The sequence below is a fragment of the Lonchura striata genome, chromosome 2 (genome assembly GCF_046129695.1).
Source record: "Lonchura striata isolate bLonStr1 chromosome 2, bLonStr1.mat, whole genome shotgun sequence".
Taxonomy (NCBI): domain Eukaryota; kingdom Metazoa; phylum Chordata; class Aves; order Passeriformes; family Estrildidae; genus Lonchura; species Lonchura striata.
Window position 1 is genome coordinate 3,527,200 of NC_134604.1, and position 12,069 is coordinate 3,539,268.

Consider the following 12,069-nt stretch of genomic DNA (forward strand, 5'->3'; position numbering starts at 1 on the left):
TTCTGCTACAATTATGCTCATTAGTTTTCCCGGGTAAAAAGGTTCTTATCATAAATAAAAATGGGTCTCTAATGATTAATTCAGTATTATATTTATCCAGGTTTATTGGCATGGGGGAATACATTGGTTACCATGGAATCAAAACGGAGAATCTAACAGCAGAGTAAAGGACCAGGCATCAAAAGTATCAGCAGAGTGAGAAACCCTCTTTTAAACAAAAAGGTTTGCCATATGAACATGACTGTGTACCTTTGGACAGCATCCTGTGCACCACCCAAGCGACTCCACATCCCTGCTGCACATTGGAACGTGCTGTATTGTGGTTTATACCTTGTGTTATTTCTGCAATGCTTTGTTCCTGTACACCCTATTTTCCCCAATGGTCTTACCCTTAACTGCCCCTTTTCTTACATGTTAATCCCCTTCCCCCTCTGGAGTCAATCAGCAGAAAAGTACTGAATCATTCCCTGGTACCTTCTCCATCACTCGACTCCCCATCCCACCTATCTAGAACCTTCCACATGGGCGTGGAGTGATTGGGTGTGGGATCCCTCCTGCCTGCCTTCCCCATCGGGTATCCTTCTGTCTCCCCTGAAATCCCTCATTGGTCTTGGGGTGATCCCCTCCCTCGTCTCCTCCTCGGTTTATAAACTGTTGCTCCCTACCCCTTGGGGCTCTTGTCTCGTTGCTCTGCTAAGGTTCACGGTTCCTCAGGAGCATTCAATAAACCTTGGAAGAGAGTCAGCCTGTTTCCTTCCACGGTAGTCACCAGCCTCTCCTCCCACCAGGGTCAACAGCGTATGACCTGGAGATGCTGTCCAAATTCTGTCAGAACACAGGAGAGTGTCCCCTGCTGCTAGCTGAGGATTAGGCTGATAAAATTACATTTCATAAAACCTGAAGTCCTTTCAGTTATATTGGTTTTCATAGCAAAATGTTGAGGAATGTCCAACATCTATCATAGCCAGCAATTTGCTTGTAGTAATCCGTTGCCTGAATACTGTTTGTTTCACAGTTACAAATTACTGAGGCCAGTTAATTGGCAAGTAGTGTGGCTGGAGATGGAATGAAAGCTCTATTGTGAGCATCTGATGAACTTAGCCATACATATTTTTGTGAGAAACTGCTCTTCATGTCCACTGTTGAAAGAAAGCAAATATTTTGGGGAATATGTGGTACTTACGTGAAATCTGCTAGCCACAGATATTTCAGCAGCAAGTATGGTATTTATAGCTATTCAGGTTTTGCAAGTATAGTGCATCTGAAATGAAAAGACTGTAAAGAGGCAAGACTCTCAAGCCACTTCTTTTAAGGTACCTGTATTTTGCTGCTGAAAATCACATCCAGGATACATAATGGGATACTTCCATTGACACCACACCCACAAAACCGACAATCAGCGCAAAGAAACAGTATTTCTTAGAAAAGTCACCTTTAGTTTAGTGACCTGGTTACAGACTGCTCTAATTCTCAGACAGCCCTTAGGGGGACTCCGGGGACCTTGGGCAGAGGCGTGAATTCCCTCTTCACCTCGAGCGGCCACTTTGCCCTGACAATACTCGAGCATTGGTGGCTGGGGCACCATCGCTCCCTGTGGGGCAGCTCTGCCCTCGTCAGCGGCAGCGTTTCCCGGAGCAAAGCCAAGAAATCCCTGCAGGCATCAGCGCGACAGAAACGCTGCCCGCTGCCCCCGGGCCCCTGCTGCACAGGGCCGTATTTGGTATTCCTCGGTCAGCCCCGCACAGGGCTCGCTGTGCTCCCAGATGGTTTCAGACCTTCGGATCCTGCCGCCTCCGGCGGGCTCGGCACCGCCGCGGAGCCGAGCGCTCCACGCTCCCCGAGTCCGCCCAGATGCCGCCGGGACACGGGGCCGGTGCCCGGCACACACCGCCGGGACACGGAGCCGGTGCCCGGCTCACACGCCCGGCTCACACCGCCGGGACACGGGGCCGGTGCCCGGCTCACACCGCCGGGACACGGGGCCGGTGCCCGGCACACACCGCCCGGACACGGTGCCGGTGCCCGGCTCACACCGCCGGGACACGGGGCCGGTGCCCGGCTCACACCGCCCGGGACACGGGGCCGGTGCCCGGCTCACACCGCCCGGACACGGGGCCGGTGCCCGGCTCACACCGCCCGGGACACGGGGCCGGTGCCCGGCTCACACCGCCCGGGACACGGGGCCGGTGCCCGGCTCACACTGCCCGGCTCACACCGCCCGGACACGGGGCCGGTGCCCGGCTCACACCGCCGGGACACGGGGCCGGTGCCCGGCTCACACCGCCGGGACACGGGGCCGGTGCCCGGCTCACGCCGCCCGGACACGGGGCCGGTGCCCGGCTCACGCCGCCCGGACACGGTGCCGGTGCCCGGCTCACACCGCCGGGACACGGTGCCGGTGCCCGGCTCACACTGCCCGGCTCACACCGCCGGGACACGGTGCCGGTGCCCGGCTCACACCGCCGGGACACGGTGCCGGTGCCCGGCTCACACTGCCCGGCTCACACCGCCGGGACACGGGGCCGGTGCCCGGCTCACACCGCCCGGCACACACCGCCCGAGTCTCTGCCAAGGGCAGCGCAAGCGACGCCAGGACAGCGCCGGAGAACTTTATTGTTGGCAAAACCAGCGGGCACGGGCTGCGCGCCCGCGGCCGCAGCGCGGGGTTCCAGCCCGGCGGCCGAAACCGGCCCGGCTCCCCGGGACATCCCGGCTCTCGGGAATGCCCTCGCCCGGCGTCCGGCGGAGAGGGCTGTGGCCGCTCCCCGCCCGGGCGAGCGCTGCTAGCCGATGCCCAGCTGGCGGGGCCGGCCGAGCCCGAGGGGCGGCGGCAGCACGGGCCGCGGGCGCAGAGTCCGGCCGGGCGGGCGCCGCCGGCCGCGCTCAGGCGGCGGCGGGAGGGGCGGGGCGGGGCGGGACGTACCAACAGCCCCCCGGGGGAGGGCGCCGTGACGCCCCCTCCCACGCGGCGCCCCCGAGACCAACGGGAACCCCCCGCGACGCGCGGAGCGCGTCCGCGAGTCCCGCAAAGCGGGGCGGGATAGGAGGGGGCGAGGCGACTGGTCCCGGGGCGGGGGGGGGGGGAGGTGGTGGGGGTCGCGGTGGAGGCGCCTGGCACACGCGTCCCGCCTTCCCCCGACCCCCCCCCCTGCGGCGGGTGGTGCGGCCCGCTCTGAGAGGGCGGGAGCGGCGCGCCCCGCCCCGCTCAGTGACACAGGCTCCGTGTGGGGAGGCGCCGGCGGCGCGGGCAGCGGGACCGGGAGGGACCGGCCGGGCTTCGTAGCGGCGGCGGCTGCGAGCCGAGTGCGAAGCATGGCAGGGGCTGGAGCCGCTGCGGAGGCTGCTGCTGGTTTCCCTCCTTCGCCGCCTCCTCCCGCCCGCCGGGAACTTTTCGTAGCGGCTGGTGGCGGTGCCTCCCCCCGGTGGTGGCAGAGGCGGCGGCGGCGGCTGCTGCGTTCGGCGCTGCCTCCTGGGCCGGGGCTGGGGCTCCTGGGGCTGGTTTTCTCTCATTTCTGCTGCAGTAAGTGGAACTTTTACCCTTGGCGGACGGGTGAGGGGGCGGGTGGAGGAAGAGGAGGAGAGAAACCCGAGCCCCGGCAGCGCCGGGGGACGCGGCCGAGTTGAGGGAAACTTTGTGCGGCGGCCGGCGGCGGGGAGGGGCGGCGGGGGGAACCGGGCCGGCCGGGGCCGGGACGGTGGCGGAGGGAGGGATGCGAGGCGGGTCCGAGCCGGAGCCCGCTCCGCGGAGAGCTATGGACTCCTTCCTCCGGGAACATCCGCTGCGGGTGTCCCGGGAGGCCAAGCTTCCCTGGCACTCGGCTGCGGTGGCCGCGGCCCGGGTGGGGCAGCAGGGAAAGTTTATTGTTCGCGGCTGGGGCTTCCCCCGGCGGACGGCAGGTTATCCGCTGTAATTCCCGTGCTGGGCGGCGGGGTTTCGCTTGTTTGCGGGAATTCACGGGCACTCCCCCCACCCCTCTCCTTTAGGAAGGACAGAAGGGTCTTGGTGTTTTATGCGGGGGAGGGATGGTACGCGCTCTGCCTCAGGCGGTGTGGGCTTGTGTCGTTGTTCCCTCTCAGAGCGAAACCCGTGCTGGTTTCGGTGTCGGGTCGCTGGCCGCTGCCGAGGTGGGATCGTGTGCTCGCTGTACATCTCCCGCATCCTGAGCAGCGGCTGCCGCGGGCACTGCGCTGCGGGCTCGGCGTGACCGCCCGCAGGAAAATGCCAGCACCTACTCCCCCTTCCCCTGGATCTTCCTGCGAGGAACAAACAAGCGTAGCAGTTGGAAACTGAGCAGGAATTTATTTATTTATTTATTTATTTGTGCTGTGCTGCATGCGGCGTAGTGTGCCTAGTGTCTTTTTTTTTTTTTACAGCAGTGGAAGAGGAGAGGAGATAAAAGTAGACTTGGGCAAGAGCAAATCGAAAACCCTCTTGCTGCCGTTGTATTCCCAATGCAGTAATGAATAGTTGGCAAGGATATTTTATTATAGGAGACGCTGTGTCCCTTCCCTCTTTAATGAAGGAAGAACAAGTTAAAGGAGGTAGTCTCTGGAGGTTCGTGTGATAAAAATACCCAGGAACGAGCAAGACATGCCGCCGTAAAACACTTGTGTAGTATCTGAGAAATGCTTTCTCTGGGAGGGAGTTGAGGCGCTGTAGGATTGTGCTCGTGCATGTAATAGTCTCCCCCCTCTGGCAATGATGTACCTTTCAAAAAAGATTATTGTTACTAAGTTTGTAAATATTGAGAAGGCATCGCGTTTCAACCTTAAAGGCTTGAAGACTTAGTTTTCATATGGTTGGCAAACTTTTTCCACTGGCGCTTTTCTCCCCTCCCTTTGTTCAGGGTTATTTCTGCTCTTTTGCGATTAAAAAATTGAAGTTGCAGACTTGACATAACCTTGACAAGCTATTTTTACATCTAAATGTGAAGTTAATAGTAACAATGAAGCTAAGAGCATCCGTGCCTAGTGTCATACAGCGACTCAACCATTTTAGTCTTGATGAGTGTAATTTGGGTTGTCAGTCTTCCCGGATTCTTCTTTTTGCATAAGTGAGCTTGACTGATAACACTTCAGAACATCCGGCAGGAGTGGCAATGTTGTGTTGAAATAATTTTGTTCTTCGAGCACTAAGTTTTGAAGTATAATCTCTGGATAAAAAGGAAAACTTGAAAAACTGCTACAGACTTTTGGACTTGGAGGTAATCAGCAGGGGAAGAGTTTTTTTGTCGATATCGTAGGTTTTAGTTTTCTTTTCACCTTGAAATTTCCCACAGTTGTTTTCATTGTTTCTGTAACTGTAACATGTGACTATGAAGGAATAATATTATTACTGTGGCTCTTAAGAGTGCTCCTAAATATATTTTAAGTATGTTTACGTGTTGATGGCGTCCAAAACTGCTTATTACTTTTGGTTGCCTTTTGTCTTGCTACTCGGCCAATTCTGATAATGCTAGCAAAAGGATGATTTGTAAATGGTACCACAAAAGATCCCAACCCTAAAAGAATAAAGTTGCTACAAAACCAAATAAATTTTTATCCAGTCATTTCGATTGACAGTTAGAATTGATGATTTATTGGAGCTATAATTCCCCAGAGACATATTGCCAAAAACCTCTCAACACTCACACTAAAAAACTGAAGTGGGAAAGAGAAAATATATCAAGAATCTGAAATAACAGCAGCTTTTCTATTTCGGAAGAAATACAGACCTGCTTTAATAAATGCTGCTTCTTTTACAAAAGCAAGAACTGCTGGCTTCAGGTTATATGTACGAGTATTCTTCCACTTGCCTGTCAAACAGTGCACGATACAACGAAGTGCATACTGAAGTTACATGATCAAACTAATACAACCTTGAGCTAGGGGACATGTATGGCATCCATAAGAGTCATCATCACAGCCTTTAATCTATAAAGTAGCTTACTTTGAATCACAGCAAATACTTTTCAGCTGTGCTGTAAATGAGGACCTGTGTGCTACTAAATAACGAATTCCTCATCATTCCTGTGCCTCGTTTCTTCACTGTGCACACAGTGAAAAATGTTTTGAAATTTTAATTTAAGCATGAATTAAAAATAAGCAGAACTGTAAAATGAGTTGAATAGAAGGATGTTCAAGATGCATTTTGCAGATATTTTGTTGAAGAAATAATTTTATTTATTCAATTTAAATTGCTGGTTATGTTAAGCTTCTCAGTAAGGCTAGACAAAGAAGTACACATATGTCTTCTAAGATCCCAATGAATTTTTTTTTTCTTACAGGAGCCTGGAATACAGAACTCCAGACTGGTAGTAGAACTGGAAGGATTGTGTTATAAAGGTGGAGATGATATAAGAGTGCAAAAATAATAAATGAAAACAAAATCTCCAAGTAATTATTGATAAGAACAATGTGACTAGAAACATTTTTACTGATTTTTCAGGTGAAGTCATGGCAAATGAGAATGTCAAGCAAAGCAGGTTACCATCTTGGAAATGAGAAGGTGTAGTAGAGTGATCAGAAGGACAACAGAATTTGGTTTTTCCTCATTTTATGTTAATAGTTTAGAAATCTGTGTCTAAATATGCATTTATTTTTTGAAAATGGTATGGAAATAAATGTCCATTTGAACAGGTGTTTGCTGAAGCAATATGACAGCAGTGAAGGAATAGGAATGCTGTAGAAGTATTTGAGAAGTTGGAATGAAATAGTGGTGAACCATGAAGTAGGTTGGGCAGTGTATGAAGCTGCTGTGTGAAGAAACAGAGCAGCTGCACTGGTAAGAATAACAGATTGGAGAGTTTGAAACTGGATCGATTGATAACTAACAAAAAAATTTTAAAAGTTGCCAGAAGTTTGTCCAGCCTGTACTTGAGGGTAACTTGTTGGAATGTTGTACTTTTGAAAGGATTCTTAGCTGTTTCATTGTGATAAGTTTGTTATTTTCAATGTTATTGTTACACTGTGGTGCTTTTGGTGTGCAAGAACTCCCATATATATGGAAATGAAGTGCAATGTTACTTGAGTTAGAGTCTGAACACTTTTGAGTATCATAGAAGAATTGTGATGGTTGTTTAGTCACTTGTGCTGCATAAAAGTTGAACATTAACTTGATTTCAACAGTGTTTCTCTCTTGCCTTAAAGAACTTAAATCTTATGTCATGGGATATATGTACTGTTTGATAGTGAAAAAAGATACCTCTAGCAGGATTTACTTTTTGTGAGTTTAGATAGTTAAGTATCCTGTTTAAAAATATGGCCAAATTTAGGTTGTTTTCTTTCTGATCCCTTTTATGTAGTATTGCTGACAGGGTTGATACTGAGAAATAAAGGAAACAAACAGTAGCAGGAGAAGCAAAAATATGTGAACTTTATAGACCACCGGTACCAGTTGATTACCCTTCAGGTGCTGGTAGCAGAGTTTTTAAGGCAGGCACAATCTGATGTAAATTGCATCTGTGTGAGAAGGGAAAAGGAGTTGGGGAGTGTGTTGCTTCAGAAGGCAGTGTGTGGGGCTAGTGAGTGGAGCATTTGTGGAGCTCAAAGGAAAAATAAGCTGGAAGCTCTAGAATCAAAAGTCCAAATTTTAATCTGTAGAAACCAAATCTAGAGTGAAAGAAATTAAGAGAAAAAGAAAACCTGGTACACAGAAGATAATCTTGCTAAGTGCCAGATAGTTGCAGTGCTGTTGGTAAATGTCCATTTTCAGTGTTATCTGTTGAAGAGCAATAAACTGCATCTGGTGTTACACCAGCCTGTTGCTGTGGAGGTGGCCTGCCCTGCTGCTGCATGACTGAATTCAGCTTTGTCCAAACAGCTCTTTATCAGAAGGTACAGCTGTAGACTGCTTGGATATGTGTGCAAAAAAATGAGAGTGCTGAGATTGTGTGTTGTCTGCTTGCTCTGGAGCCCCTGTACTCTGCCTCTTAAAGATGGCTCTGTGATGACAGATTACTTTGCTATTTGTGTTTGTACTTCTTGTTTCCAGCGTTGAATGAATGTGTTGTATTGGATGAGCATAATTGAACTTTGGTTGGTTGATTTTATTTGCCCTGATGACTCCTGTTTTGATTGGTATGTGGATTGTTATGCAGAAGTCTCTGTCAGGAATTTTCTAAGGCAACTGATAGTTGGAAGTGAGTGACCAGATTTGCTAAGTGAAAAATAGGTGCAATTATTTAATTATTATTACTTTGTTATGCCACATGTTCTTGGGTTTTGTGGTTGTTAAAAGGTGGAGGTATAAAAGGTCTTTAAATGTGCCTTTAACCAAAACTCTTTTGTGTTTCTGTGGTTTGGTTTTGGTAGGGTTACCTGTCTAAAACAAGATTTTTAAGCAGTACTTATTTGGAGGGTAGTTGTATTCCATGCATTAGAGTTTATAGGTGTCTGAAATGTAGTAATATATTTTTATTGGGAGGATGGAGATGATGAGTTTTTGATTAGGCATGAAATGGGTTGATCAAGCTTTCTTGTTAAAGGTAAAGGGGTCATGAGTATTATTCTTTATTCCTGGTTAGAAAGCAGAAGGATTGCCTAGAAAATAGTGTAATCTGTGGGGAGTATGGGGAGAAATCGCAAGAAAAGCTAAGAAAGAAAAGGTGGGAATAGCTGAATGTGGAAAAAATGCAAGAAAATATATGAGAAGCAAATAAAGAGTGACTTGTGCAGTAAAGACTGAGGTCAGGGGAAATAATTATTGTGTTTCTGTCTCTGTTGTGGGGAGAGATGATAAAGCTGTTGGGTGAAAGCTTGTCTCGCTCTGCTGGATGTCCTGGGTGGTGAAGGTGTAAAACAGTGCGTTAAAAGGAAGTGGAGGTGTGTCTGAGGCTCCCGAGGGGGCTCATGGACAATATTTATGTTCATTTGATTCTAGAAGAACTGGCCTATGGTTGCTTAGTACATAAGCTCGTGATGAAGAGCTTTGAGGTGTAGCACAACTTCTAAGTCATGGTGAAAACACCAAACACACTTTTTTGGTGTTGTCCAATAAATGAAAATCTTTAATGTCTTAAAGCTTCTGTTGATGTCCTCTAACCTTTTACCTTGGATTTTTCAGGCATATGGGAAGGTAAATGTAGGTAAAGTTTAGTGTGTTATCAAGGTCACTTTTAGTTTAGCTTCTAGACAATCCTCTTTTATCATAGCTGCATACTTTTGTTCAGTATTTGTGCTGCTTTTCAATTGTTTTTCAAGTAGTGTGCAGGAGTAAAAGCAATTTTAATTTTTTAATAGTGTAAAATATCATCCATCTTATTCTCAGTGTGAAGGCTAGTTGAGTGTAACTCTTGAGTTGACAGGGATACTAAGATTATCTGCAGCAGTAGACAGCTCTTGCCCATTTCCCTTCCCTGATCCCCTTCCCACATCAGATTTTCATTATCTGGCATTTAAGATAATGTTATATGTCTACAGGGATTCATTGTTTTCTCCTTTTCTATTAGTCAAGGCTTGTATAACATGATAGCTCTTAAACTAGTTCTGGGATTAGTTTGTACAGAGCAGAATGTTTTCTGAAAGTGGCTGTTGTTTTGAATACTTGGCAGGTGCTAGTGCTATCAGTGTAATGCAGTGGCATGTGCAAAATTTGGAGTCATTCAAATGGCAATCTCCTGCTAAAGGTGAATAAAGACTAGTCAAGCAGGTCTCCATAGCTGATAAACCTACAGATTAGTGAAAAAAAAAAAAAAAAAAAAAAAAACTGAGCTAGCTTGATTAATTTATTGATTACTTTTGGATTTGTTATTTTTATTAGGCCCTCAGAAGATTAGAGATTAGTGTTGGATTTAACTTTTTCATACTCCTGTATTGTGTGGGCATTCTTTGCCTAGAAATAGATGTAAAAGTGAAGTGAGGAAGAGCAGTGTGTGGTGGTGTGTCCACAATCTGAGACTGCTGTGACAAGAGGTCCTGAATTGATTGCTGTAAGTACATGGGACAAGACACTGGACAAAGGAAGAACAGGGAGTGTTATTAACCTTAAGGGGCTTTTAATAGAATTTCCTAATATCTCCTTGTAGCTAAACTGGTGAGATATGTTTTGGAAAGTGGATTATGAGATGGGTGAAAATTTGTGTCCTGCTGATCTCAGAAGGTTCTGATCAGCTGTATGGAGTCCATCTGGAGGCTTGTCACTGGTGGCACCAGTGCAGGGGCAGTTCGTCTGCATTCCAACTTCTCTTCCAGGTTTTAAGGCACTTGAAGCAAATTTGTGGATACTGTGGATGACTGTGAGGGTCAATTCCTCTACTGAGACTGGGGCTAATTGAGTGGGATGTCCTCAGGTCAGAAATAACTGTTGGGAACCTTGTGAAATTCAAAAGCTAGAGAGACTTCTCTTGGGAGAGATGACCTCATGCAGCAGCAGAGATGTGGTGCAGATGGTGGCAAGTACCTGTACAGGAAAGATCATAGGGGTCCTTGTGGGGTAGTATGTGCCAAAGGTAAAGAGCACACTGGGCATGGTCAGCCAGTTGAAAGAAGCAATTTGGACCTCTACTATTTGGAGCTTGTGAGACTACATCAAAAGTACAGTGCACAGTTTTGTGCTCCCAAATATGAGGCAGGTGCTGAGGTGAAAGGCCAATAAGTTGGAAAGTCACCACATGATATATGAAGAGGACTGGAGAAGTGAGTTTGTTCAGCTTTGAGAAATGTCTGAAGTGGGGCATCGTGATTGCTGCTGGTGCTAGGCAGCAGTGCAAGGGAAAACAAAGACAGTCTCTCCTTAGCTATGCAAAAGACACAAGCTTCAACAAGGAAAATCACTATAATGTCTTATGTTTTCCCACACAAAGAATGAAGCACTGAAATAGGTTGTGGAATCTGTCCCTGAAAATATTCAGAACCTGACTATACTATGACCCCTGAGCAATTTGATCTGACTTCAAAGTTGACCCTGCTTTCAGTTGGGGATGGGATTGGATAACCTCCAGAAGTCCCTTTCAGTCTAAATGAACCTCATAGTGTGCATGGGCAGGCATGAGCTAGTATACTATAGTTGCTAGCCCTAGAAGGAAAGTAGAAGTTGGAAGTCTTCTATTTAGATTAAAATGTCAAAGTCTAAAACAAGTTTTCCTATAAATCAATTTGACTGCTAAAAACTTAGTTCAAAATTGAATCCCATTGTTACTTCCTAATAGAAGTTATGTCTGTTAGAGAATTTGTTAAATAAGTTTCTGCTTATATCTTCTCTCTTATTTCAGTAAGTAGCCAGTAAGACCATCCCATACAGCACAGAGCTGGGTGACAGTGTGAGACATACTGAAAACATAGCTTAGCTGTAAATTGAGCAGCTATTAGAACAACATTCCCTAGCCTTACTGTCATGATGCAGTTCCTGGACAGAAAGAGGTTAACTTTCTGGAATGGCCTGCAGGGAGCTGGTCTTAAGAGCTAAAAAAAAGCCAGCAGTGTCAGCAATGCAGGGGGCAGCAGGCATCCCATAACTTTGTAATGTAACTGGTAACTCATCAGATTTTTTTTATGGACAGCTGAAATTTGCTGCTCCTGACAAAATAAGTTTGTTCTATATTTCATTGTGCGACCACAGTTGTTCAATATTGGCAGCTAACGCTAAAACTTTTCAGGTAATTGAAAATGTGAAGTTAATATTTAGCTGTTCTTCTGCAGTTGTTTGAGACTTTGCAACATTACATAGTGCAAAGTACAACCTCGCTTCTCTTCCTGCAGACCTCAGTTCTCCCTAGAGTTGGTGATGTGTGGAAAGACAACATAGAAAAAGTGACTGATCTGCTTGAGGCAGTCAGGGCTTTCCTAGGGATTGAAGGTCTTTTTCCTTCCTCTAGAAGGATGTCACACACGCATCAGTGTTCCTGGCCAGTTTTTAATTGCTTTCTGTTTTCAGTGTGGGAAGTACAGTGTGGGGGACAGGGAATGCTGCATGTTTACAACTCTTACTGGATGCTTAGAATTTCAGGTACTACTTAATAGTTTCACAGAAAAGCCAAAAGAGAAACTCCCCAGAACCCAAAATCTTGATAAGAATATTTATTTAAAGCAATTCAGAAACTTTGCTTGTACAGAAGTGTTTGGTAGTTATGTGGACCATGTACTCTCATACCA

The 12,069-nt window shown here is 47.4% G+C and overlaps 1 protein-coding gene across 1 annotated transcript in view; it reads left to right on the forward strand.

Annotated features, from left to right (window-relative positions):
• Positions 1 to 3,200: 3,200 nt before the first annotated feature.
• Positions 3,201 to 12,069, forward strand: part of NECTIN3 (nectin cell adhesion molecule 3) — a 62,181-nt gene continuing 53,312 nt past the window's right edge. Inside the window, exon 1 of the mRNA XM_077790932.1 lies at positions 3,201 to 3,520. Within this exon, the coding sequence (XP_077647058.1) occupies positions 3,313 to 3,520 (208 nt within the window). The 5' untranslated portion in view covers positions 3,201 to 3,312. The remainder of the gene's footprint in view (positions 3,521 to 12,069) is intronic.